The 27,993-nt window shown below is 46.4% G+C and overlaps 1 protein-coding gene and 1 long non-coding RNA gene across 2 annotated transcripts in view; both read left to right on the top strand.

Moving 5' to 3' along the window:
- OVCH2 (ovochymase 2) overlaps positions 1–27,729 on the top strand; it is a gene marked incomplete at its 3' end in the record, with an annotated part of 57,135 nt that extends 29,406 nt beyond the window's left edge. The window contains exons 14-23 of the mRNA XM_038765210.1: positions 1,680–1,769; positions 1,861–1,991; positions 7,715–7,808; positions 10,245–10,376; positions 11,383–11,463; positions 16,309–16,495; positions 18,220–18,289; positions 20,381–20,405; positions 25,946–26,097; positions 27,625–27,729. Of these exons, the coding sequence (XP_038621138.1) occupies positions 1,680–1,769; positions 1,861–1,991; positions 7,715–7,808; positions 10,245–10,376; positions 11,383–11,463; positions 16,309–16,495; positions 18,220–18,289; positions 20,381–20,405; positions 25,946–26,097; positions 27,625–27,729 (1,067 nt within the window). The remainder of the gene's footprint in view (positions 1–1,679; positions 1,770–1,860; positions 1,992–7,714; positions 7,809–10,244; positions 10,377–11,382; positions 11,464–16,308; positions 16,496–18,219; positions 18,290–20,380; positions 20,406–25,945; positions 26,098–27,624) is intronic.
- On the top strand, positions 18,224–25,990 carry LOC119943938. The gene is made up of 3 exons (XR_005455687.1): positions 18,224–18,289; positions 21,733–21,928; positions 25,946–25,990. It is a non-coding gene; the product is annotated as an uncharacterized LOC119943938 (long non-coding RNA).
- Positions 27,730–27,993: the final 264 nt, after the last annotated feature.

Raw genomic sequence — 27,993 nt, 5'->3', positions numbered from 1 at the left:
GAAGTGGGCTGGAGAGGGGAGAAGCTGGAGGCAGGGAGGTCAGTAAAGGAATTTGACAAGTCCCTGGACCAGCATGGTGGGAGTCTGAGCAAGAGGAAGGAACGGATTTCAGAATTGTTCTAGAAGAAAAGCCAATATGACAACAGGGTGAATATGGGGGCCGAGAGAGAGGGAGGAGTCAAGAATAACACCACAGTTTTGGGATTGAGAGACAGGAGCCTCCCCCTACCCCCAAGCCCAAGGGATACTGAATGGGTTTCTGTCACCCCGTGCCCCACAAGAGGTCATTCATTCATTCATTCAATCAATCATATTTATTGTGTGCTTACTGTGTGCATAGCGCTGTACGAAGCACTTGGGAGAGCACATTATAACAATAGATACATTCCCTGCCCACAGTGAGCTTACATTCTAGATGGGAGAGACAGACATTAATGTAAGTAAATAAATTACAGTTTTGTACATAAGTGCTGTGGGGCTGGGAGTGGAGATGAATAAGAGAAGCAGAATGGCTCAGTGGAAAGAGCCCGGGCTTTGGAGTCAGAGGTCATAGGTTCAAATCCCAGCTCCACCAACGTCAGCTGTGTGGCTTTGAGCAAGTCACTTAACTTCTCTGTGCCTCAGTTACCTCATCTGTAAAATGGGGATTGAGACTGTGAGCCCCCTGACAACCTGATCACCTTGTAACCTCCCCAGAGCTTAGAACAGTGCTTTGCACATAGTAAGTACTTAATAAATGCCATCATTATTATTATTATTAACAAAGGGAGCAAATCTGGGTGAAGCAGAAGAGAGTGGGAGAAGAAGAAAGGAGATTTTAGCTAGGGAAGGCGTCTTGGAGGAGATGTGCCTTCAATAAAGCTTTGAAGTGGGGGAGAGTAAGTATCTGTTGGATTTGAGGAGGAAGGACTTTTCAGGCCAGAGGCAGGATGTGGGTAAGAGGTCGGCAGCAAGATAGACGAGACTGAGGTACAGTGGGAAGGTTAGCATTAGAGGAGCAAAGTGTTCAGGAGAGTAAGGAGGTGAGGTAGGAGGGGGCAAGGTGATTGAATGCTTTAAAGCCAATGATGAGGAGTTTCTGTTTGATGTGGAGGTGGACGGGCAACCACTGGAGTTTCTTGAGGAATGGTGAAACACGTCCTGAACGTTTTTGTAGAGAAATGATCTAGGCAGCAGAGCGAAGTGTGGACTGGAGTGGGGAGAGATAGGAGGCTGGGAGGTCAGCAAGGAGGCTGATACAGTAATCAAGGTGGGATAGGATAAGTGAACATATTCACGTGGTAGCAGTTTGGATGGAGAGGAAAGGGTGTGTTTTAGTGATGTTGTGAAGGTGGAACCGATAGGATTTATTCATTCATTCATTCAATCGTATTTATTGAGCGCTTAATGTGTGCAAAGTACTGGACTAATTGCTTCAGAAGTACAAATCGGCAACATATAGAGATGGTCCCTATCCAACAATGGGTTCACAGTCTAGAAGGGGGAGACAGACAACACAACAAAACATGTAGACGGGTGTCAAAACTGTCAGAGTAACTAGAGTTATAGCTATATGCACAGCATTTAGTGATGGATTGAATATGTGGGTGGAATTAGAGAGAGGAGTCAAGGATGATGCCAAGGTTATGGTCAAGGACCTTCTTTGTCCCTCTCTGAGCTCCGTATACATCCCATTTAAGGCGACTGGGAGAGCTGGGTGTCGCTCAGCACAACGAAAGAGACGGATGGGTCCCGAGGAAACCAGGACGCTCTCCTTCCCTCCTTCTCCCGTCGGTTCCACCTCCAGTGGTGTACTCTGAGCTGGATGGGAAGTAGAGCCCCTTGGCTTGGTGGTGGTTCTGGTCTGTCTCTGCATTTCAGGTTCTGGATGTGGGCCTCTCACCGTCCTTCTTGAGGAAGGAACCCTCCGAAGCGAGCACTCTCCTGGGGCCTCGGGACGCTCGCCCGACTGCCGCTGGATTATCCATGCGCCAGAAGACCACGTCGTGAAGGTAGGCCCGGGAGGGTTGGGTCCTACTCCAACCTCTGACGGGATCCAGCCCGCTGTCGGCTGGAGGGTGGGGGGCAGTTGGGGACCTGAGGGCCGGAGCAGCAACCTGGGAGGGGGATTTAAGTGTTTGATTCACTGGGGCAGCAGCAGAGAGGGGGAGGAGTGGAAGAGAGCTGCCAACCTTTTCCATTCATCTTCCTCCTCTGTCTCTTCCTGATCCTTCTATACCTTCTCCTTCTCTTCCTGCTCTTCCCCTATGCCTTCACTTCCTTCTCTTCTTGCTCTTCCTCTATACCTTCTCCTTCTGTACTTCTCCTCCTCTTCCTGCTCCTCCTACACCTCCCTCCTTCTCTCCCTGTTTCTCCTATACTTTCTCCTTCTTCTCTTCCTGTTCCTCCTATACCTTCTCCTCCTTTTCTTCCTGCTCCAACTTTACCTCCTCCTCCTCTTTCTGTTCCTCCTATACCCTTCATTCATTCATTCATATTTATTGAACTCTTACTGGGTGCAGAGCACTGTACTAAGCACTTGGGAAGTACAATTCAGCAACAGAGACAACCCTTCTCTCTCTTATCTTCCTGCTTCTCCTTTACCTTCTCCTTCTTTTCCTGCTCCTCAAATACCTTTTCCTCCTTTTCTTCCTGCTCCTCCTCCCCTTACTTCCCTCTACCTCCTCCTTCTCATAACCGTAATAATAATGATAATAATAATAATGGCATCCGTTAAACACTTACGATGTGTCCACTACCGTACCAGACACAAGGGTAGATACAGGGTTGTCTGATCCCATATGGGACTCACTGCCTATGTACAATTCTTCCTCTTCTTTCTCTTCCTAGACTGTGAGCTCCATGTGGAACGGGAACTGTGTCCCAAGTGGTCTAGAGGAAAGAGCACAGGCCTGGGAATCAGAGGAGCTAGGTTCTAAACCTGGTTCTGCCATGTACCTGCTGTGTGACATTGGACAATTCACTTCACTTCTCTGTGCCTCAGTTCCCTCATCTGCAAAATGGGGATTCAATATCTATATTCCCTCCACTTAAACTTGTGCTTGGCACATAGTAAGCACTTAACAAATACAAAGATTATTATTATGTGGGATCTTCTACCTTTTATCTACCCCAGTGCTTAGTACAGTGCTTGGCATATAGTAAATACTTAAGAAATATTATTATCCTTATTATTATTATCTTATATCTCCCTCAGCACTTAATTTAGTGATTGGCACACAGTACATGCTTAACAAATACCAAAATTATTATTGTAACTATACTTTTCCTCTTTATTCTCCTCCTTTATTCTCTTGCTCTTTCTCCTCTCCTTTCTTTTCCTCTTCCTCCTCCTCCTCCTTCTCCTCCTTTGGTTCCTCTTTCTCCTTCCCCTTTTCCATTCCTTCAGCCTAAGCAGAATTCATTTATTTATGTTATTGTCTGTCTTCCCCACTCTAGACAGTAAGCTCGTTTTGGGGCACGGAATGTGTCTGTTTATTGTTATATTGTACTCTCCCCAGCGCTTAATGCAGTGCTCTACATGCAGTAAGTGCTCAATAAAAATGATCGACAGACTGACTCTGGTCTTCCAGGGGTCCCAGGATGTTTGGAGGAGCTGTGTGACAGTTGCCCTGCCCAAAAATTCACTTTGAGGTTAAGGATGGACCAGTTAATAATAATAATAATAATTGTGGTATTTGTTAAGCGCTTACTCTGTGCCAAGTACTGTTCTAAGTGCTGGGTTGGATACAGGGTAATCAGGTTGTCCCACTTGGGGCTCACACTTTTAATCCCCATTTTACAAATGAGGGAACTGATGCACAGAAAAGTGAAGTGACTTGCCCAAGGTCGCACAGCAGACAAGTGGCAGAGCTGGGATTAGAACCCACGTCCTCTGACTCCCAAGCCCATGTGCTTGCCACTAAGCTACGCTGCTTCTCAGAGCCCTGATGACTCCTGGTTGGATTTTCACGTGAATCAGGGATCATAGCTTCCAAAGTAAATTCATTCAATCGTATTTATTGAGCACTTACTGTGTGCAGAGCACTGTACTAAGTGCTTGGGAAGTACAAGTCAGCAAAATATAGAGACGGTACCTACCCAACAACGGGCTCACAAATCCCAGAAGACTTCAGGAATTTTAAACCAATTTTTAAGTTCATGCATTCATTCATTCAATCCTATTTATTGAGCGCGTACTGTGTGCAGAGCACTGTACTAGGCACTTGGGAAGTACAAGTCGGCATCATATAGAGACCGTCCCTACCCAACAACGGGCTCACAAATCCCAGAAAGCTTCGGGAATTTTAAACCAATTTTTAAGTTCATTCATTCATTCATTTGTATTTCTTGAGCGCTTACTGTGTGCAGAGCACTGTACTAAGCACTTGGGAAGTTCAAGTCGGCAACATATAGAGATGGTCCCTACCCAACAACGGGCTCACAAATCCCAGAAACCTTCAGGAATTTTAAACCTATTTTTAAATGATCTTGCTTTTGTTTTTATTTTCAATGGAGCAGATACCAGTTAATCAGGTTAGATATGGGGCTCACAGTCCAAGTAGGAGACATAGCAGGTATTAAATCCCCGTTTTACAGTTGAGGAAACCGAGGCCCAGAGAGGTGCAGTGACTTCCCCGACGTCACTCGGGCAAGTGGTGGAGACGGAATTAGAACTCAAACCCATGGTTTACTCACTAGGCCACACTTCTTGATGAGAAACAAATTCCCAAGGATGGAATACGTCCAGCCAGAATTTTGACAGCATTGAGTGTCCCGGATACTTTCTCTCTGGAGCTGGAATTAGATGCTTTCTAGACTGTGAGCCTGTTGTTGGGTAGGGGCCATCTCTATATGTTGCCAACTTGGACTTCCCAAGCGCTTAGTACAGTGCTCTGCACACAGTAAGCGCTCAATAAATACGATTGAATGAATGAATGCTTTGGGAAACGGTCATCTGTAAATTCCTGCTTTGGTGAACCCTATCGCCCCCTGGTGGTCTATAGGAGTAAATGAGACTTCCGCAGGCACTTGATGTTAATAATAATAATTCACTCATTCAATCGTATTTATTGAGCGCCTACTGTATGCAGAGCACTGTACTAAGCGCTTGGGAAGTACAAGTTGGCGACATATAGAGACGGTCTCTACCCAACAACGGGCTCACAGTCTAGAAGGGGGAGACAGACAACAAAACAAAACGTGTGGACAGCTGTCAAGTCGTCAGAATAAATAGAATTAAAGCTAAATGCACATCATGAGCAAAATAAATAGAATAGTAAATATGTACAAGTAAAATAGAGTAATAAATCTGCACAAACTATAATGATGACATTTGTTAAGCGCTTACCACGTGCCAAGCACTGTTCAAAGCACTGGGGTAGATACAAGGTAATCAGGTTGTCCCAAAAGGGGATCACAGTCCTAATCCCCATTTTAGAGATGAGGTCACTGAGGCCCAGAAAAGTTAAGTGACTTGCCCAAGGTCACACAGCAGACAAGTGGCGGAGCTGGGATTAGAACCCACGACCTCTGACTCCCAAGCCTGCTCTCTTTCCACTGAGCCACGCTGAATGTCCTGATTTTTAAAGTGATATTTGTTAAACTCTCACTATGTGTCAAACACTGTTCGTCAAGCACTGGGGTAAGTACAGGTTAACTAGGTCAGACATATCCCTGTCGCTTATGGGGATCACAGTTTAAGTACTTGGAACAGTGCTTTGCACATAGTAAGCGCTTAATAAATGCCATCATTATTATTATTAAGTGGCAGAGCTGGGATTAGAACCCCCTCCTCCCCCTCCCCATCCCCCCCGGCTTACCTCCTTCCCCTCCCCACAGCAATTGTATATATGTATATATGTTTGTATGTATTTATTACTCTATTTTATTTGTACATATTTTTTCTATTTATTTTATTTTGTTGATATGTTTTGTTTTGTTGTCTGTCTCACCCTTCTAGACTGTGAGCCTGCTGTTGGGTAGAGACCGTCTCTATATGTTGCCAACTTGTACTTCCCAAGCGCTTAGTCCAGTGCTCTGCACACAGTAAGCGCTCAATAAATACGATTGAATGAATGAATGAATGCACGAGGAAGAATAATAGTTATTGTGGTATTTGTTAAGCACTTACTATGTGCCAGGCACTGTACTATATGCTGGGGAAGATTCATTCATTCATTCAATCATATTTATTGAGCACTTACTGTGTGCAGAGCACTGTACTAAGCACTTAGAAGGTAAAATTAGGCAACAAATAGAGACAATCCCTACCCAACAATGGTCTCACAGTCTAGAAGCGGGGGAGACAGACAACAAAACAAAACAAGTAGACAGGCTAATTAGGTTGGACACAGTCACCGTCACACATGGGGCTCACAGTCTCAATCCCCATTTGACAGATGAGGTAATTGAGGCTAAGAGAAGTTAAGCTGCCCAAGATCACACAGCAGACAAGTGGCGCAGATGGGATTGAATCCAGGTCTTTCTGATTCCCAGGCCTGTATTCTATACACTAGGCCAACATGGTTACGTTTTATAGTTGAGGAATATGAGGCTCAGAGAAGTTAAGTGACTTGCCCAAGGTCACACAGCAAGCAATTGGCAGAGCTGGGATTAGAACCCAGGTCCTCTGACTCCCAATCCCGTGCTCTTTCTACTAGGCCATGCTGTTTCCCTATTATTATCATGGTATTTGTTAAGCACTTACTGTGCTAAGAGCTGAGGTAGATACAAGTTAATATAGTCAGACACAGCCCCCGTCCCACATGGGGCTGACTGATTTAACCTGTAGCCTTTTTCCTTAAAGACGCTTGAGCCATGATTTAACCAACAAGATTTCTCTATGAGGATGATGTGAGGAAGGAAATATTCTCCCACAGCCTGAATCTGTGGAGATTCTCCGCTAAGGCACAGAGAGGGTCACTGACTAGTCCAAGGTCACACAGCAAGTTTGTCATAGAGGCAAGGAAAGGGCAGAAGTTTCCATACCAACTCATTATTATTTTTGTGGTATTCAGCGGCATGGGAGAGAGTCGAGGGCGAAGATTCAGGTTTACTGCAAAAGGTGGGGGGCAATTATGTGACTAAATATGGTGTGTTTGAGTTAATTAGAAGATCCTATTTGAAGAAAACATCTCTGGTGGTGAATTCACCAATTTGGCGTTAATTTTGGTCCCAACAAGAACTTTTTCCCAATTGTACTTTACAAGCGGAAGGAGGCAATGGTAAGCCACTTCCACATTTTTACCAAGAAAACTTTGTGGATCCACTACCGGAACAATGGCAGGTGGAGGTGGGGCGTTCTGGGAGAGACGTGTCCGTCGCATCGCTATGGGTCGGGCATGACTCGACAGCATAAGACGACAACAACATTTAAACGCTCACCACGTGTCAAGCACTGTACTAGATGCTGGAGTAGATACAAGATAATCAGGTTCCAAATGGAGCTACAGTCTAAGTAGGAGGAAAAACAGGTATTGAGTTCCCATTTTGCCAAAGAGGGAACTGGGTACAAAGTTAAGTGACTTGCCCAAAGTCACGCAGCAGATAAGTGGCAGAGCTGGGGATGGAGCCCAGGTCCTCTGTTTCCCAGGCCTGTTTTCTATCCACTAGGTCACACCTGCTTCTCTGCTTCTAGCTGCTGAAGCCACTGGGAATGAGTCTCGGCTCAAGTGGCACTGGAATTAACTGGTTCATCAGGGAGTCCCTGAGTGTGATGTGAAAATGTTTTCAGCTTGACTTTCAGAGCTTGGAGGTAGAAGAAAGTGAAGGATGCTCCCTGGGCTCTCTGGCAATGTATGACGATACAGTGGGAGAGGAGGAAATAGGTGGGTGATCTCTCTCCTGGGACGTTTCTCTAATTAGGGATCTTGGGGTGGCAGGGAAGACGAGGCCTGAATTTGGAGGTATCCATCCATCGAAGGAATGTGAAATTTTTTTCCCTCGGGGTGGAAGAGCCTAACAAACATTCTGACAGAACAAATGCTGAGTCTATAATAGGATTAAATGTGTATGTACATAAATATACACATATGTATATTATACATCGATAATATATAACCTCCTTACAAGTCTACCTCTGATTTTTGAAGAGGAAAGAAAATGTTTTTATGTGTACCATCTACCTGAAGTGAAAGCAGTGATTGCGGTATTTGCCTGAGTAGGATGAGAAGGGAGGAATGATAACCCTAATTTATTAGATGGCTACTGTTCGCAACAATCAGCATTCAACATTTAATAGAAATAAGTGCCCTCTTATTCGATTCCTTCTCCCCTCTGCTCATCTTCCTTTTCTTCTCCTTTTTCTCCTGCCCTCCCCCCCTTATTGCTACACTTAATTCTCTGTTTAACTCTTCCCTTGTTTTGGGGTTGCCAGGACTATGCAAAAGGTAGGGACAATTGTGTGACTAAATATGGTATGTGTGAGTTAATTAGGAGATCTGTCAATCCTATTTGAAGGAAACACCTCTGATGTTGAGTTCACCAATTTGGCATTAATTTTGGTCCCACCAAGAACTTTTTCCCAAACGGATCAGTAGACCCATTTTAGCATCAGCATTAGGGGAAAGGATACCACCATTTTTCTCCCTTTGCTCTCTTTATATAATAATATATAAAGCGCTTAGTACAGTGCTCTGCACACAGTAAGCACTCAATAAACACGATTGAATGAATGAATGAATAATAATAATGGTATTTGTTTAGCACTTACTATGTGACAGGCCCTGTTCTAAACCCTGGAGTAGCTACAAGATGATAGGAACAGACACAGTCCCTGTCCCACGTAGGGCTCGTAGTTTTAATCTCTCTCATTCCCACCCACGTATTCAATCAGTCACCCAATCCCACTGGTTCTACCTCCACAACATAGCTAAAATCTGCCCTTTCTTCCCCATCCAAACTGCTACCATGTTGATCCAAGCACTTATCCTAACCCACCTTAACTATTGTGTCTGCCTCCTTGCTGGCTTCCCTGCCTCCTATCTTTCCCCATTTCAATCCATACTTCACTCCGCTGAACAGATCATCTATCAACAGAAATGTTCAGTCCACATCTCCCCACTCCTCAAGAACCTCCATTGGCTATCCATCAACCTCCGAATCCAACAGAAACTTCACACCAACAGCTTTAAAGTAGTCGATCAGCTCTCCCCATCCTGCCTTACCTCACTAATCTCCTATTATAGCGCAGCCCATACACTCCGTTCCTCTAGCGCCAGCTTACTCACTGTGCCCCGATCTCATCTGTCTCACCCCGACCCCTATCCCAAGTCCTCCCTGCTAGCTTGGAATTCCCTCTCCCTTCACCTATCCCACCCCTCTTTCTACCTTTCAAACATCATTAAGGTCACATCTTAAGAGAAGCAGTGTGGCTCAGTGGAAAGAGCACGGGCTTTGGAGTCAGAGGTCATGGGTTCAAAGCCCAGCTCTGCCAACTGTTAGCTGTGTGACTTTGGGCAAGTCACTTAACTTCTCTGGGCCTCATTTATCTCATTTGGAAAATGGGGATTAAGACTGTGAGCCCCCCGTGGGACAACCTGATCACTTTGTAACCTCCCCAGTGCTTAGAACAGTGCTTTGCACATAGTAAGCGCTTAATAAATGCTATTATTATTATTATTATTATTATTATTATCTCCTCCAAGAGGCCTTCCCCAGTTAAGCCCTCTTTTCCCTGGCTCACTCTCCCTTCTGCTTCGTTTGTGTATTTGAAACTGTGACCTTTGGACATTTGCTATTCACCCTCCCCCCAACCCCAAAGCCCTTATATAAAATCTTTAAATTATATATTATAAATGATTTATTCATATTAATTTCTGTCCCCGCCTCTAGACAGGGCAGAGAACAAGTCTGCTAATTCTGTTGTACTCTCCCAAGAGCTGTGCATATAGTGAGTGCTCAATAAATACCATTGATCGATTGGTTAATCCCCATTTTACAGAAGAGGACCCAGAGAAGTGAAGTGACTTGCCCTAGGTCACCAGCAGAAAAGCGGAGGAGCTTGGATTAGAACCCAGTTCCTCTAGACTGTAACCGCATTGTGGGTAGGAAAGGCTTCTGTCTGTTGTTATATCGTATTCTCCTAAGCGCTTAGTACAGTGCTCTGCACACAGTAAGCGCTCAGTAAATACGATTGACTGACTGAGTTTAATTCCCGGGCCTGGGCTCTTTCCACTTGTCCACGTTCCTTCTCTAAACTGCCTCTGTACCGGCCTGGTTCCCTGGTGATTTCCGTTTCCTTCCTTGTTTTGGGATGCGACTAGCTAGGTTGTGTGGTTTCGTCGTGCCGGCGCCCGTGTTCAGCTCTTCCAGCGTGATGTTGGTCATCTTCACGCCCGGTGGGAGTCACGGCCACTTCCGGGCCACGATCTCTTTCATCCGCAACACCCGGAAAGGTTTGAACTCTTCTGCTTCTTTTATGTTTTTATGGTATTTGTTCAGTGCTTACTACGTGCTGGGTACTGTTCTGTGTGCTGGGGTAGATACAAGATCATCAGTTTGGATGCAGTCCATGTCCCATGTGGGGTTCACAGTCTTAACCTCCGTTTTCCAGATGAAGTAACTGAGGACCAGAGAAGCGAAGTGACTTACCCCAGGTCTCACGGCAGATGTGAAGCAGAGCCGGGATTAGAACCCATGTCCTTTCACTCCCGGGTCCGTGCTCTGTCCTCTAGACCATGATGCTTCCCAAAGGAAAGTAGGCCAGAGGAGTCAGAGGTACTCCCTCAGGGGAGCTTCTATACAGGGAGCATATCTGTTAATTCTGCTGTATTGTACTCTCCCAGGTGCTTAGTACAGTGCTCTACACATGGTAGGCGTTCAATAAATAAAATTGATTGACTGAACTCTGTTCATTCACTCATTCAATCGTATTTCCTTCTGACTCCCGTGCCCAAGCTCTTTCCACTAGGCCACATTGCTTCTCTTGGTCCCTTAGTCCCTATCATGCGATCGTAGCGTTCTCGACAAACCCCAGGACAAGGAAAACACACAGTTTAGTATTCCGAAGCCGTGGGCAAGTCCAAAACCAGGTCTTTCCACGCCGCCTTGAGTTCTACCCAGACGGATGTTCTTTGTCGGAAGAACGCTCCTTGATTCCACGATGGCGTTCTAACCCAAAATGCATAGTGAAAACACACGTTCTGGCGCGACTAACCACAACGTTTTCTTCCGTTCTTTCCGGGAGTTCAAGGCAAAAGTAATTGATTTTGGAAAGTGGATCTCCCAAGAATATTGCAAAGCACCCACAATTGCTAGAATGGTTCTGTATCTCATGGTGCTACCCACTGTCCGTCAGGAAGGAATCTGCCCCGCCCAATCCCGAGCCCCAGAATGGAATCGGGGAGGAGGAAGGGAAATCGCCACTGACCTGCAGGATGATTGGTCATTTTTCCCTCTTAGATCTCATCGCCTTGGGGTCGGAGGATGAGGAGAGGCTCCCTGAAGCGCTGAGCGAGGTGGCGAATGAAACACAGGTTCCTGGTAAGTCTCTCCTGAGGGCGATGAGGATGGAATTCTCACAGAGCTGCTGTCTCCCTACAGCAGGATTATTTCAGAAAGAGATTGTAAAATGGAAAAATCCTTTTCTCGTCTGCAGTGGGTACAAAAGTGAAAAGGAGGGTGTGGATGTTTCTCGTCATGAAGTGCATGTGATAGTATTTCCAACAAGACCGCTAGTGTCCAGAGTGATCAGGGTGTGGATGTTTCTTGTCATGAAGTGCATGTGATAGTATTTCCAACAAGACCGCTAGTGTCCAGAGTGATCATGGGCCCCTAACATCATAGAGGAGCACGCAGTGGCCAGGATAATAATAATAATAATAATGGCATTTATTAAGCACTTACTATGTGCAAAGCACTGTTCTAAGCGCTGGGGAGGTTACAAGGTGATCAGGTTGCCCCACGGGGAGCTCACAGTCTTAATCCCCATTTTACAGATGAGGTAACTGAGGCACAGAGAAGTGAAGTGACTTGCCCAAAGTCACACAGCTGACAGTTGGTGGAGCTGGGATTTGAACCCATGACCTCTGACTCCAAAGCCCATGCTCTTTCCACTGAGCCACACTGCTTCTCTTAGAGTAGAGAAGCAGCATGACTTAGTGGAAAGAGTTTGGGTCTGGAAGTTGGAAGACTTGGGTTCTAATCCTGTCTCTGCCACTTGCCTGCTGTATGACCCTGGGCAAGTAACTTCACAGTATATACCATCGATTGATCAGTCAAGGACTCCCTTTCCTTTAACATCTGTCTTCCCCTAAACTGTAAGCTCGTAGTCACCGGGATCTCACGACTCACGTTAGCCATCTATTTTCAGAATTCCTGTTGAGCCTGCTCATTATGGGTTCTAATCTTGGCTCTGCCACTTGCCTGCTGTGTGAGTTTGGGCAAGTCACTTAACTTTGCTGTGCCTCAGTTGCCTCATTCATAAAATAGGGATTAAGACTGTGAGCCTTCTATAGGACAGGGACTATGTCCAACCCGATTATCTTGTATCTACACTTAGTACGATGTCTGGCATGTAGTAAGCACAGTTAACAAAACCACAATATTATTGTATTATTATTATTATCATTACTGTTATGGGTTCTTCAATCAGAAGACTTCATTTCCTAATAGCATAGCCTCAGGAGACATTCACCTCATCTATCCATGAGGTGGTAGGGAGGTGAGTTTTATTTACAACTTTAAAGAATGCTCACCTTCTGTTGAATAGTGCTAAAGGACCAAGACTTGCTCTTTCCTATAGACAAAAGAGGTCACCCTCTAGGTAACTCTTTTCTCTTTCCAACTTCCACTTTTCAACTTCTCTCTGCCAACTTTCACTAGATTGTAAGCCCCTTGTGGGCAGGGATCATTTCTACCAACTCTACAAAGCGTAGTGGATCGAACACGGCTCCAGGAGTCAGAAGGTGATGGGTTCTAATTCCAGCTCTGCCACTTGTCTTCTGTGTGACCTTGGGCAAGTCAATTCAGTTCTAAAGGCCTCAGCTCACTCATCTGTAAAATGGGGATTGAGACTCTGAGCCCCATGTCCAACCCGATTTGTTGTATCCTTCCCAACACTTAGTCCTAGTTGGAAAAGCGGGGACTGGGAGTCAGGGAGCCTGACTTAAATACTTGTAATTAGTTCCGTTTGAAATGCTAATAAAGGACTGATTAGTCTGTTCTCACAGGATCCTGTCCCTTACCCCAAAACAGGGCCCTCAAATTATTAAATTCACAGGCCCACTCTGACAGCATTTGACACCTGTCTACATGTTTTGTTTTGTTGTCCGTCTCCCCCTTCTAGACTGTGAGCCCGTTGATGGGTAGGGACCGTCTCTATATGTTGCCGACTTGTACTTCCCAAGCGCTTAGTACAGTGCTCTGTACAAAGTAAGCACTCAATAAATACGATTGACTGAATGAATGAATTCCCCTATTCTTTCATCCCACTCTACTCAAACTGTGTAATGGGAACACGTTATGACAGAAACAATGAGTTTCAGAGTTCTTCCATGTGAACACCTGAATATGAGTAGCTTCTGTTTGCACCATGAAGAAACTTTAGGTTTGGGATTGGTTTTAAAAATAATAATAATAATGGCATTTGTTAAGCGCTTACTATGTGCGAAGCACTGTTCTAAGCGCTGGGGGGATACAAGGTGATCAGGTTGTCCCTTGTGGGGCTCACAGTCTTAATCCCCATTTTACAGATGAGGGAACTGAGGCTCAGAGAAGTTAAGTGACTTGCCCAAGGTCACACAGCAGACATGTGGCGGAGTCGGTATTAGAACGCACGACCTCTGACTCCCAACCCGGGCTCTTTCTGAGACACTCTGGTTTTGAGAAGCACCATGGCCTCCTGGAAAGAGCATGAGCCTGGCAGTAAGAAGGACCTGGATTCTAATCCCGCCTCCGCTCCTTGTCTGCTGCGTGACCTTGGGCAGGTCACTTAATTTCTCTGGGCCTCAGTTACCTCATCTGTCAAATGGGGATTGAGACTGTGAGCCCTACTGCGGGACAGGGACTGTGTCCAACCTGATTAGCCGGCATCTACCCCAGCACTTAGAACAGTGCTTGACACAGAATAAGCACTTAACAAATGCCATGATTATTATTGTTGTTAGTATTTATTATGTAGGCAGAGAGATAGAGCAATCCTGGAAAATGCAGTGGCATCCTGGGGTCTAAAAGATGACTGGGAGAAGGGCAGTGCTCCATGGCGGCTTGAACTTTGAGTCTTGAATCAGAGGTGTGGCGTGTTCCAATTTTCTGGAGCAGAGAGCTCCCGAGCATGCTGCTTTGGGAACTGTAAAGACCATCCCCTCCAGCTAATCCAGGTGGACCGGAGCCAGGCTCTTGCCACTTGCTCCGTCTGAATTGGCCTCTAGAGAGGTCTTGTTCCCAGGGGACATGAGATGGATTCTGGAACAAATGAGGAATGCTTCGGGGCCAGTGGGTTGGGCCCCGAAATCTTGAGGATTTCTCTTTCCTGAGAACCTCCTCAGCCACCTGTGTGTTATAGCGGAGAGAACAGGGTCCTGGGAGTCAAGAGGTCATGGATTCTAATTCCAGCTCCATCACCTGTCCGCCGTGTGACCCTGAGCAAGTCACTTCACTTCTCCAGGCCTCAGTTACCTCATCTGTAAAACGGCGATTGAGACTGTGAGCCCCACAGGGGACAAGAACTATGTCCAACTTGATTTGCTTGCATCCATCCCAGTGCTTAGTACAGTTCCTGGCACAGAGTAAGCACTTAACAAATATCGTTATGATTATTATTATTACTCGGGTGGGTCATCTCGGTCACGGCCACTACCCTTCTGCCCGTGCCTGGGGTTCCTGAGAAGCGTGGTAGCCATTTCGATTTGGCCACCATCAGGAAGATTGGTACAGAGAGCTCCTTACTTAAGGAACCAGACCTCTGGTAGTCTTGGGCAGGACCAGGGTGGGGGGTGAGGGGTGGGTGAAGAGCGTAGGACTGAAGGGAGAGGAGGGGGTGGAAGGTGCACAGAGGGAGACTGAGGAATAGGACATGGTCTGACAGGGCATGGGAGATTTTTGAACATGGCAGCCCTCAAGTCTCAGGCCCTCTGCCAAGCTCTGCTTCCACTCCCAAACACTGGACCCATTTTTTTGTTTATTTCTCTGTCTGTTTCTATGATATTTATTATGCACATCGAACACCGTACTAAGCACTGGGGTGGATATGAGTTACAGAGTCCCTGTCCTGCCTGGAGCTTACAGTCTAAGTAGGAGGGATCACAGGTAATGAATCCCCATTGTGCAACTGAGGAAACTGAGGCCCAGAGAAGTTAAGTGACATTCCCCAAGTCACACCTCTGGGAACTGGGATAAGAATCTACGTTCTTTGATTCCTAGAACTCATGCTATTTTGTTTTGTGGTGTTTGTTAAGCAGGCACTGTTCTAAGCACTGGGGTAGTTACAAGCTGGACGCAGTTCATGTCCCACTTGGGGCTCACGGTCTTAATCCCCTTTTACAGAGGCTGTAACTGAAGTCCAGAGAAGTGAAGTGACTTGCCCGAGGTCACACAGCAGACAAGTTGTAGAGTCAGGAGTAGAACCCAGATCCTTCTGACTCTCAGGCCTGTGCTCTAAAATAATAACAGTAACTGTGGTATTTGTTATGCGCTTAGTATGAACTAGGCACTGTACTAAGCACTGGGGTGTCTACAAGCAGAGAAGCAGCGTGGCTTAGTGGAAAGAACCCGGGCTTTGGAGTCAGAGGTCATGTGTTCAAATCCCAGCTCCACCACTTGTCAGCTGTGTGACTTTGGGTGAGTCACTTCACTTCTCTGTGCCTCAGCTACCTCATCTGTAAAAAATGGGGATTAAGATTTTGAACGCCCCGTGGGACAACCTGGTCACCTTGTAACATCCCCAGCGCTTAGAACATTGCTTTGCACATAGTAAGCGCTTTACAAATACCATCATTATTATTATTACAAGCAAATCGGGTTGGACACAGTCCCTGTCCCACATGGAGCTGACAATCTTCACCCCCATTTTTCAGATGAGGTAACTGGGGTACAGAGAATCAATCAATCAATCAATCGATCGTATTTATCGAGTGCTTACTGTGTGCAGAGCACTGTACTAAGCGCTTGGGAAGTACAAGTTGGCAACATATAGAGACAGTCCCTACCCAACAGTGGGCTCACAGTCTAAAAGAGAAGTGAAGTGACTTATCCAAGGTCACACAGCAGCCAAGTGGCAGAGGCAGGATGAGAACCCAGATCCTTCTGCCTCCCAGGACTGGGCTCTATCTACAGAGCTTCCCCTTTGAGGGGCACTGAAGGTGGCTTTCCCCTTTCTGTCTATCCCAGCGGATGGCTGCGGGGCTGCCGCCCACCCTCCCGGGATTGTCTTCAGCAGGATCGTGGGAGGGGAAGAGGCACCGCCCGGCTCCTGGCCCTGGCAGGTCAGCCTGCAGATCGCCACCGAGCCCGTGTGCGGCGGCAGCATCGTGGGGAGGAGCTGGGTGCTCACCGCCGCTCACTGCCTTCAGGACAGGTCAGGTCAGGTATGGGGAGGGCGGCAGGGACCTTCTCAGGTGGATGCGGGCCTCATCTGGGTATTCAATCCATCGCTCCATCTTGTTGGTTAGACCTTCACCGCATCGCTAAAATCCTCTCTTTCCTCTCCAACCAAACTGCTACCACATTAATACAGTCACTCAGCCTAGCCTTCCTGAATTACTTCATCAGCCTCCTTGCTGACCTCCCAGCCTCCTGCCCCTCCCCACTCTAGTCCATACTTCACTCTGCTGCCCGGATCATTTTTCTACAGAAATGTTCAGAACATGTCACCCCACTCCTCAAAGAACTCCAGTCCTTGCCCATCCACCTCTGCATCAAACAAAAACTCCTCACCATTGGCTATAAAATGCTCCACCACCTTGTCCCTTTCAACCTCACCTCCTTCTACTACAACCCAGCTTGCAACCTTGGCTCCTTTAGTGTTAACCTTCTCACTGTGCCTCTATTGCCTATCTCGCCTTCGGCCCCTAGCCCTCTTTCATTCATTCAATCGTATTTATTGAGTGCTTACTGTGTGCAGAGCAACGTCCTGCCTCTGGCCTGGAACAGCCTCCCTCCTCTAATCCGACAGACAACCACTTTCACCCCACTTCAAAGCCTTATTGAAGGCACATCTCCTCCAAGAGGCCTTACCTGACTAAGCCCCCCGCTTTCTTCTTCTCCCACTCTCTTCTGCTTCACCCAGACTTGCTCCCTTTTTCCTTCCCCCCTCCCAGCCCTACAGCACTTATGTACATATGAGTAATTTATTTATTTGTATTGATGTCTATCTCCCCCCTCTAGACTGTAACCTCACTGTAGGCAGGAAATGTGTTTTTATTGTTGTATTGTAATAATAATAATTATTATAATGGCATTTATTAAGCACTTACTATGTGCAAAGCACTGTTCTAAGCACTGGGGAGGTTAGGTTGTCCCACTGGGGGCTCACAGTCTTAATCCCCATTTTACAGATGAGGTAACTGAGGCACAGAGAAGTTAAGTGACTTGCCCAAAGTCACACAGCTGACAATTGGCAGAGCCAGGGTTTGAACCCATGACCTCTGACTCCAAAGCCCGTGCTCTTTCCACTGAGCGATGCTGCTTCTCTCCCAAGTGCTCTGTACACAGTAAGAGCTCAGTAAATACGACTTAATGAATACAACATGACATAGTTGGTAGACATGGTCCCTGCCCACAGTGAGCTTACAGTCTGTAGACACTCACTGTTACACTGCAAATAAATGACCAGTGAGAACAGAAGATTCAGATTGGCTTTCACTTTTTCCTAGTATCAATCCATCATTGGTATTTACTGAGCACTTACTGTGTGCAGGGCACTGTGCTAAGCTCTTGAAAATGTAAAAATAAAGTAGTTGGTAGATGCAGTGTGTTCCCACAAGGAACTTACAAACTGCAGGGGTAGAGACCGACATGAAAATCAATTACATGAAAATAGTAGAATATAAAATATATTTTCAGATTTAATACGTCTCCAAGACGGCCGACTGAGGGTGTCTTAGGCCGTCATTATCGATCGGTGGCATTTATTGAGGGCATACTGTGTGCGGAGCGCTGTACTAAGAGCTTGGAAGAAGAAAATACAACTAAGCCCGTAATCAATCAATATCCCTTTGCCTCTTCCAAAAAATCCTTTCAGTTTTGAAGCCCTGGAAAATTAAAACCGTTCCTGAAAAGTGTCCTATCGTGATCTTCTAGGGAACATCCCGCTGGTTCGTGGGTCGTGATTGCTGGAATCCATGACCTGAGTCAGCGAGGGCACCGTCAGGTAAGACACCCCATTTCCCGCCACACTGGGGAGAAATCTGTTTCCGTTTTCCTCTTTGTGAAGGGTCTAGATTTGTGTCGATGAACAGAGTCCACCAGATGGGTGCAGGGTGCCTGGGGATTATGAGGAGTGGGTGGCATAGGGGTGAGGTACCCCCTCCTCAACTCTTGCTTCCAGGCTGGGACACCCCCTGTATGAGGCTGGAGTACAGGGCCTGAGTAGCATGGGGTGCCCTGAGGCCCCCTTAGCTGTCTGGCCTGACTCATTCATTCACTCATTCTTTCATTCAGTCGTATTTATTGAGCATCTATTGTGTGCAGAGCACTATGCTAAACGCTTGGGAGAGTAAAATACAACAATTAACGGACACATTCCCTGCCCACAGAGAGCAGGGAAACAAATAAATTACCAGATGTGGACATAAGTGCTGTGGGGCTGGGGGGCGGGGCCGGGGGGGGGGAGGAAGAAAGGGAACAAGTCAGGCAGGTGCAGAAGAGAGTGGGGGAAGAAGAGAGGTGGACTCAGGGAAGGCCTCTGGGAGGAGATATGCCTTCAATAAGGCTTTGAAGGGAGGGAGAGAAACGATCAACTGGTTTTGAGGAGGGAGGGCATTCCAGGCCAGAGGGAGGACGTGGGTGAGGGGTCGGGGGCGAGCTGGACGAGATCGAGATACGGAGAGAAGGTTAGCATTAAAGGAGCAAAGTGTGCGGGCTGGGTTGGAGTAGAAGAGTAGCAAGTTGAGGTCGGAGGGGGTAAGGGGGCTGAGTGCTTTAAAGCAAAACGTGCAGAGTTTCCTTTTGATGGTGAGGAGGATGGGCAACCGCTGGAGGTTCTTGAGGAGAAACCCTCCGTATGAGGCTGCAGTGCAGGCCTAGTCAGCTAAGAGCACGCTGTGGCTCCCTCAGTGGTCCCAGCTGGCTAATTCATGCATTCAGTAAATCGTATTGAGCGCTTACTGTGGTGCAGAGAACTGTACTAAGTGCTTGGGAAAGTACGATACAACAATAAGTGCACACATTCCCTGCCCACAACGAACTAACACTCTAGAAGGGGAGACAGATATTAATATAAATAAATAAATGACAGATATGAACATAATCCAAGCTATCTCTCTTCCTCCCTTCAAAGCCCTACCGAGAGCTCACTTCCTCCAGGATGCCTTCCCAAATTGACCCCCTTCTTCCTCTCCTTCTCCCCACCCCCCCAGCCCTACCTCCGTCCCCTCCCCTCCCCATATATGTTTGTACAGATCTATTACTCTATTTATTTTACTTGTACATATTTACTATTCTATTTATTTTGTTAATGATGTGCATCTAGCTTTATTTCTATTTATTCTGATGACTTGACACCTGTCCACATGTTTTGTTTTGTTCTCTGTCTCCCCCTTCTAGACTGTGAGCCCGCTGTTGGGAAGGGACCTTCTCTATATGTTGCCACCTTGTACCTCTCAAGCGCTTAATGCAATGCTCTGCACACAGTAAGCGCTCAATAAATATGATTGAATGAATGAATGAATGAATTGCCTTGGGGCTGGGATGGGGGAAGAGCAAAGAGAGCAAGTCAAGGTGACACAGAAGGGAATGGGAGGAGAGGAAAGGGGGGTTTAGTCAGGAAAGCCTTCCGGATGGGGTGGAGAGAGCCTGCCATTGCTGCTGCACTCTCAGCTGGGAGAGCGATGATGATGATGATGTTCGTATTTGTTAAGCACTTATTATGTCTCTAGCACTGTTCTAAGCCCTGGGGTAGATACAAGGTAATCAGGTTGGACGCAGTCCCCGTCCCACATGGGGCTCCCAGTCTTCATCCCTATTTTCCAGATGAGGGAACTAAGGCCCAGGGAAGTGAAGTGACTTGCCCAAGGTCACCCAGCAGACAAGTGGTAGGGCCAGGATTAGAACCCAGGTCCTTCGGACTCCCAGGCCTGGGCTGTAGCCACTAGGACGTGCTGTTTCCTGGGGACACGGCCTCCAGCCTTCCCCAGGAAACCTGTGGGCTCCTCCCAGCTGACCTGGACAGAGAGTCTAGCTGAAATCTCCCCATCTGCCACTGTTTAAAACGCCTTGCTCTTTCCCACCTCCCCGTGAACAGCACATTGTCACATCAGGCCCCCGTGGTAGGATTTAATAATAATAATAATAATAATAATAATAATAATAATAACAATAATAATAATAATAATAATAATAATAATGCTCTTTGTTCAGTGCTCACTATGGGCCAAGCCATGGGGTAGGTACAAAATTATCAGGTTGGAAACAGTTTCCATCCCATTTGGGGCTCATGGTCTCTAACTAGGAGGGAGGGCAGGTGTTTTATCCCCATTTTACAGATGAGGAAACTGAGGACTAGAGAAGTTAAGTGACTTGCCCAAGTTCATACAACAGGCACGTGGCAGAGCTGGCATTAGAACATTAGAATCCGAGTTGGTCTCTCCCTCTAGATTGTAAGCCCATTGTGGGCAGGGAAAGTGTCTACCAACTCTGTTGTATTCTCCAAAGCTCTCGATAGTCACCCCACACTCAGCCCCAAAGTATTATGTACATATCCATGATTTATTTTAATGTCTGTCTCCCCCTCTAGACTGTAAGCTCCTACAGGGCAGGGAACTTCTAGACTGTGAGCCCACTGTTGGGTAGGGACCGTCTCTATATATTGCCAACTTGTACTTCCCAAGTGCTTAGTACAGTGCTCTGCACACAGTAAGTGCTCAATAAATACGATTGAATGAATGAGGGAACACGTCTACTAAATCTGTTATATTGTACTCTCCCAAATGCTTAGTTCAGAGTAGTGCTCTGCTCACAGGAAGCGCTCAATAAATACCTTTGATTGATAGATTAGGGTAGTTACAATTTTATCAGGTTGGACAAAGTCCGTGTCCCGGATGGGGCTCACAGTCTAAATTGGAGGGAGGAGGATTTAATCTCTATTTTTCAGATGAGGTTACTGAGGCCCAGAAAAGTGAAATGACTTGCCCAGGGGTCACCCAGCCGACAAGTGGGTGACTAGATTTCACTTATGAAACTAAAAATAGAATCCGTATTTTAGATTTGTAAGCATTTTAGATGAAGATTGCAAACTCTCCCCTTAGATTATGAACCCTAAAAGAGCAAAGACTGTCCCTTACTTCTCTTGTAGTCTGCCAAGTGCTTAGTACAGTGCCCAGCCCATAGCAAGTGCTCAGTAAATACTGTTGAATGGATGAATGAAGATCTGACCTTCATAGAGGACTATACTTGCAGATTGCTAGTAATAGCAATTCCAAGATTAGAATTATAGTAATTCCAAGATTAGAACCCAGCTCCCTCTTACTTCCAGGCCAGGACTGTTTCCGTTAGGACGCACTGCTTCTCTTAGGTTTTGTAGGCCATTACACTGTGTTTGATCACCAGGCGTCAAACTCTCATTGAATTCCCACTTTGCTTCTTCCTTCCTTCTAGAAACGTGCCGTCAAGCGCATTTTCCTTCATCCAGCATTTGACAGGATCACCATGGATTATGATATTGGGCTCTTACAGCTAGCTGAGCCCCTTCGGTTCAATCGCTATGTCCGTCCAGTGTGTCTCCCCGAGCAAAACCAGGAGATACGTGCTTCTAGTGTATGCATAGTCACAGGATGGGGGAGTCACCACCCAGGTACTGTACGCAACCCCTCTGTCAGCTTTTTCTTGCAATCACAAAGGAGCCCCAAAACCTCCCCCGCCCCAGCCACCCCAAGTTTAATTTGCAATGGAAGTGGTTCCCATCTTCAAACGACTTTACTTTTAAACTTGAAATGACCCTGAGCGGGCTGAGAGATTCATTCATTCAATCGTATTTATTGAGCGCTTACTATGTGCAGAGCACCGTACCAAGCGCTGGGGAAGTACAAGTTGGCAACATATAGAGACGGTCCCTCCCCAACAGCAGGTTCACAGTCTAGGAGGGGGAGACAGACAACAAACAAAACATATTAACAAAATAAAATAAATAGAATAAATATATACAAATAAAATAAATAAATAAATGGAGTAATAAATATGTACAAACATATATACAGGTGCTGTGGGGAGGGGAAGGAGGTAAGGCAGGATCACCATTTTTACCTAACCCATTGGGCATTCCTTTTTAGCAAGCTGGTTTGAAAGAGCAGTCTGCTTGTATAGTCCTCTATGAAGGTCAGATCTTCATTCATCCATTCAACAGTATTTACTGAGCACTTGCTATGGGCTGGGCACTGTACTAAGCACTTGGCAGACTACAAGAGAAGTAAGGGACAGTCTTTGCTCTTTTAGGGTTCATAATCTAAGGGGAGAGTTTACAGTCTTCATCAAAAATGCTTACAAATCTAAAATACGGATTCTATTTTTAGTTTCATAAGTGAAATGTCTGTCAGGTCCGGAGGCGTCAGGGCAATGAACTGTCAATCCCAGAGGTGCCAAGGCTATGAACCGCCAATGCCAGAGGTGCCAGGGTAATGGAAAGCAAAATTCCAGAGAAACAGCAAGGCCTTGTGGAAAGTGAATGGACCTAAGAGTCAGAAGGACCTGAGTTCTAATCTTGGCTCTGCCACTCGTCTGCCATGTGACCTTTGGCAAGTCGCTTCACTTCTCTGGACCTCAGTTTCCTCGCCTGTCAATTGAGGACTAAGCACCTGCTTTCCCTCCTACTTAGACTGTGGGCCCCATGTGGGACAGGACTTGTGCCCAACCTGATTATCTTGTATCTACCCCTGTGTTTAGTATGATGTTTGGCACCAAGTAAGAACTTAAGGCCTTTTAAAATTATTATTGGTGCTGATTGGATGGGCTCCACCAGCTTAACAGCTTTTACCATTAGCTTCGAATCAGTCAATCAGTGGTATTTATTGAGTGCTTACAGTTTGCAGAGCACTGTAATCAGCACTTGGGAGAGTACAGTACAACAGAGTTGGTAGACACATTCCCTGCCCACAGCTAAAAAAGCAGAGTTGGTAACACTTTTTCTGCCCACAATGAGCTTTCAGTCTAGAGAAAGAAGAATTCTCTTTTCTATGAGTCCCCTTCTTTCTCCACCACCCCATTCCTAAACAAGATGCTTCTTGGATGATTTAAAACTGTGTTCTCTTTGGGCTTCTGGACCTCAGACTCCTCTGTGTTTCCAGGGATACCTCTACCTGTCACCTGCATTTGGACCAAACAGAATTTCCAAGGGGGCGACTGATTCAGATTCATTTTAGTTCATTCTAGAACCATGGCAAATATCTGCTTGACCATAAATATGTTTTTGAAAATTTTCTTTTTTTTAATGATATTTGTTAAGCACTTACTATGTACTAAGCGCTGGGGTAGGTACAAGCTAATCAGGTTGGGCACAGTCCTTGTCCCACATGGGGCTCACACTCTTAATCCTTTTCTCAAGGATGAGGTAACTGAGGCCCAGAGAAGTGAAGTGACTTTTCATTCATTCAATCATTTTACTGAGCACTTACTATGTGCACAGCACTGTACTATAAGTGCTTGGGAAAGTACAATACCACAATAAACAGTGACATTCCCTGCCCATAATGAGCTTACAGTCTAGAGTCAGGGAGACAGACATCAATGCAATAAATAAAATTACAGATATGTACATGCATTGGGGCTGGGAGGGAGGAAGAACAAACGGAGCGAGTCAGGGCGATGCAGAAGAGAGTGGGAGAAAAGGAAAAGTGGGGCTTATTCTGGGAAAGCCTCTTACCCAAGGTCACTCAGCAGACAAGTGGGAGAACTGGGAGTAGAATCCAGGTCCTTCTGACTCCCAAGTTCATGCTCTTTCTGCTAGGCCATGCTGCTTCTCAAATGGCTAAGAACCATCTTGAAATGGTACTATCCTGAGACTGCCAAAACAGAGAAAATCTCAAAATCTTTGAGAACGTCCTGCACTATTTTTGCCCTTGAATACCAGGGGATTCAGGGGATTTGTTGATCTTTGTTCCCAGATGCATGCCCATCTCTGCCCAGGCTTCCTAGTGAATATTCGCATTTGATAAGAAGGCCACCCAGATGGCTCTCTGAAGAACTGAGAGAGTCCAAGGGCAGGCTTGAACTGTAGATTAATAAGCAATTTGATAATAGCCCTATCTCCAATTATCTTTGATTGTGGGCAGACCCTTCTCACTCAAGGTTTGATCTTTCTCAAGTCCCCACCCGTCAAGGGAACCACAACTTAGTTGGGAATGGAATGGGACTTTGGGTCCTTGTCTGGAAACTGGGAAATCTCCAAGTCATTTCTGATCTGTACCAAATTACTTCAGGAGTTTAAGGGCCTGCAGCCCAAGGTCTCAGACCCAAGGGCTCTCCCTGCCTCCTCAAGGCACTCCTCCAAATCCCCCAAATCCATAATTGTATACTTGACTCAATATATAAGACAAAATATGGAGTACAACAAATCTATTTTTTTAAATTGGTATTTATTGAAAGATTACTCTGTGCCAGGCACTCTACTAAGCACTGGGGTAGGTACAAGTTACTCGGGTTAAACATAGTCCCTGTCCCACATGGGGCTCTCAGTCTTAATCCCCCTTTTACAGATGGGGAACTGAGGCCCAGAGAAGTGAAGTGATTTGCCCAAGGTCACACAGCAGAAAAGTGGTGGAGCTGGGGCTAGAACCCAGGTCCTTCTGACTCCTAGACCCACAAGGCCACGATTTTCCAACACATATTCTTAAAACTACTTTCTGATCATAAGTATCATGTGATTAAAATCCAATCACGGGCCGTTTGCTATTGCATCTATGTAAGGGTTTGATTTCTCAGTCCTGAAGACCCGGAAGAAACTACCCTAACCGCTAATCTCAGACAAGAAGTAGGTTATTTTGAATTAAAGTTATAGTCTACGTGTTTTAAGACTGAAATCAAGCCACGGAATTGGCCTTACACTAATGGGTAGAGTTAGAGGTTAGTAGAGTGGTCTTAGCCTTGATGCCAGAATTGTAATAATAATAATGGTATTTGTTAACTGTTTACTATGTGCCAAGCGCTGTTCTAAGCATTGGGGTAGACACAAGGTAATCCAGTTGTCCCACGTGGGGCTCACAGTCTTTATCCCCAATTTACAGATGAGGTCACTGAGGCCCAGAGAAGTGAAGTGACTTGCCCAAAGTCACCCAGATGACAAGTGGCGGGGCTTGGATTAGAAGCCACGACCTCTGACTCCCAAGCTCGGGCTCTTTCCACTAAACCACACTGATTATTCTGTCTTCAGTTAGGGGCTCCAGAAAATTGAATCAGTTCGAAGCCAACAAGAGAGTTCAATTGATCCTGGGTCTGGTCAGCAGGGATAAGGGATGCCATTTTTCATTTCTCTCCGAGGCCCAGGGGCCTGTCAGGACAGACAATAATAATAATAATAATAATAATTGAGATATTTGTTAAGGGCCTGCTACGTGCCAGGCACTGTATTACGTGCTGCGGTGGGTACAGTTAAATAGGGTTGGACACGATCCCTGTCTTATGGGGCTCACAGTCTTAATCCCCATTTTACAGACGAGGCACAGGGAACTGAAGTGACTTGTCCAAGGTCACAGAGCAGACAAGTGGGAGAGCTGGGATTAGAACCCATTCTTTGTGACTCTCAGGCCTGTGCTGTATCCACTAGACTTGCTTGAGTCCTGGCTACAAACTGCTCTAACAAAAAATGTGCTTGGCTTTTAAGGTGGAGAGAAGACCAGCCAACTGCAGCAGGTGCAGGTGCCCATCCTTGCCCGTGGCACCTGCTGGGAATATTACCGCAACCTTTCAGCAGAGCTTTCCCGGCACATGCTCTGTGCCGGATCCCCCGTCCAGGGAGGCAAGGATTCCTGCACAGTAAGTTTTACTTTTTTATGGTATTTGTTAAGCCGCTGCTATGTTGCAGGCACTGTACTAGGCTCTGGGGTAGATAATAATAATAATAGTAATGATGGCATTTATTAAGTGCTTACTATGTGCAAAGCACTGTTCTAAGCACTGGGGGAATACAAGGTGATCAGGTTGTCCCACATGGAGCTCACAGTCTTCATCCCCATTTTACAGATGAGGGAACTGTGGCACAGAGAAGTTAAGTAATAATAATAATAATAATAATGGCATTTTTTAAGCGCTTACTATGTGCAAAGCACTTTTCCAAGCGCTGGGGAGGGTACAAGGTGATTAGGTTGTCCCACGTGGGGCTCACGGTCTTAATCCCCATTTGACAGATGAGGTAACTGAGGCTCAGAGAAGTTAAGTGACTTCCCCAAGGTCACACAGCAGACATGTGGCGGAGCCAGAATTCGAACCCGTGACCTCTGACTCCAAAGCCCGTGCTCTTTCCATTGAGTGACTTGCCCAAAGTCACACAGCTGACAAGTGGCGGAGATGGGATTTGAACCCATGACCCCTGACTCCCGTGCTCTTTTCCGCTGAGCCACGCTATTTGTTAAGCTGCTGCTATGTTCCAGACACTGTACTAAGCACTGGGGTAGATCCAAGTTAATCAGGTTGGACAGAGTCCGGATCTCACATGGGGCACATGGTCTTAATTCCCACTTTACAGAGGGAACTGAAGCCCAGAGAAGTGAAGTGGCTAGCCTGGCGTCACACAGCAGACAGTTCATTCATTCACTCATTCATTAATCGGATTCATTGAGCGCTTGCTGTGTGCAAAGTGCAATATAACAACAGACACATTCCCTGCCCACAACGAGCTTACAGTCTAGAGGGGAAGACAGACTGTATGACTAAATAAATAAATTACATCTATGTACACATGTGCCATGGGATGCGGGGGGCGGTAGGGGTATGACTGTGAATAAAGGGAGCTAGTCAGGGGGACACTGAAGAAAATGGGAGAAGAGAAAAGGAGAGCTTAGTCAGGGAAGGCCTCTTTGAGAAGATATGACTTCAAATAAGGCTTTGAAGGGGTGGAGAGTAATTATTTGTTGGATCTGAGGAGGGAGGCCATTCCGGGCCAGAGGCAGGACATGGGGGAGAGGTTGGCAGTGAGATAGGTGAGATCACGGTATATTGAGAACATCAGCATTAGGGGAGAGCAGGGTGGCCGTTCACTCTTCCCCAGCTCTTAGATACAGACCCTCTCATCAGCATTTTTTTTCTGTGGTACTTGTTAAGCGCTTTCTACGTGCCAGGCACTGACCTAAGCGCTGGGGTAGATACAAAGTAATCAGATTGGACACAGTCCATGTCCCCTGTGGGGCCCAAAGTCTTAATCCTCATTTTACAGATGAGGCAACTGAGGCCCGGATTAGTGAAGTGACTTTCCCAAGATCCCACAGCAGACAAGGGGCGGAGCCGGGATTAGAACCCAGGTCCTTCTGGCTCGCTGTTAAGGCAGTTTCTGTTCTTCCTGTTTAGGGGGACTCCGGGGGTCCGCTCGTGTGCCTCCTCGACGACTCGGGGCTCTACGCCGTCTTCGGGATAACCAGCTGGGGCTTTGGCTGTGGAAACTCTCGCTCTCCGGGAGTGTATACCAACGTCGCCCTGTTCACCGACTGGATCCGTCAGCACCTCAACCCTCCATGTGCGTACAATGACACCAGCATTCGATGGGCGTTTAGCGCGTGCCGAGCACTGGGCGAAGCATGTGGGAGCTACGAGATGATCAGATCGGACCCAGTCTTCGTCCCACCCAAGGCTCGCAGTCTAACGGGGAGGGACAACAGGTGTTTTATCCCCGTTTTGCAGATGAGGAAACTGAGGCCCAGGGGAGTGAAGTGACCTGCC

The sequence above is a fragment of the Tachyglossus aculeatus genome, chromosome 22 (assembly GCF_015852505.1).
Source record: "Tachyglossus aculeatus isolate mTacAcu1 chromosome 22, mTacAcu1.pri, whole genome shotgun sequence".
Classification (NCBI taxonomy): domain Eukaryota; kingdom Metazoa; phylum Chordata; class Mammalia; order Monotremata; family Tachyglossidae; genus Tachyglossus; species Tachyglossus aculeatus.
This window is presented reverse-complemented; position numbering and strand designations above follow the sequence as displayed.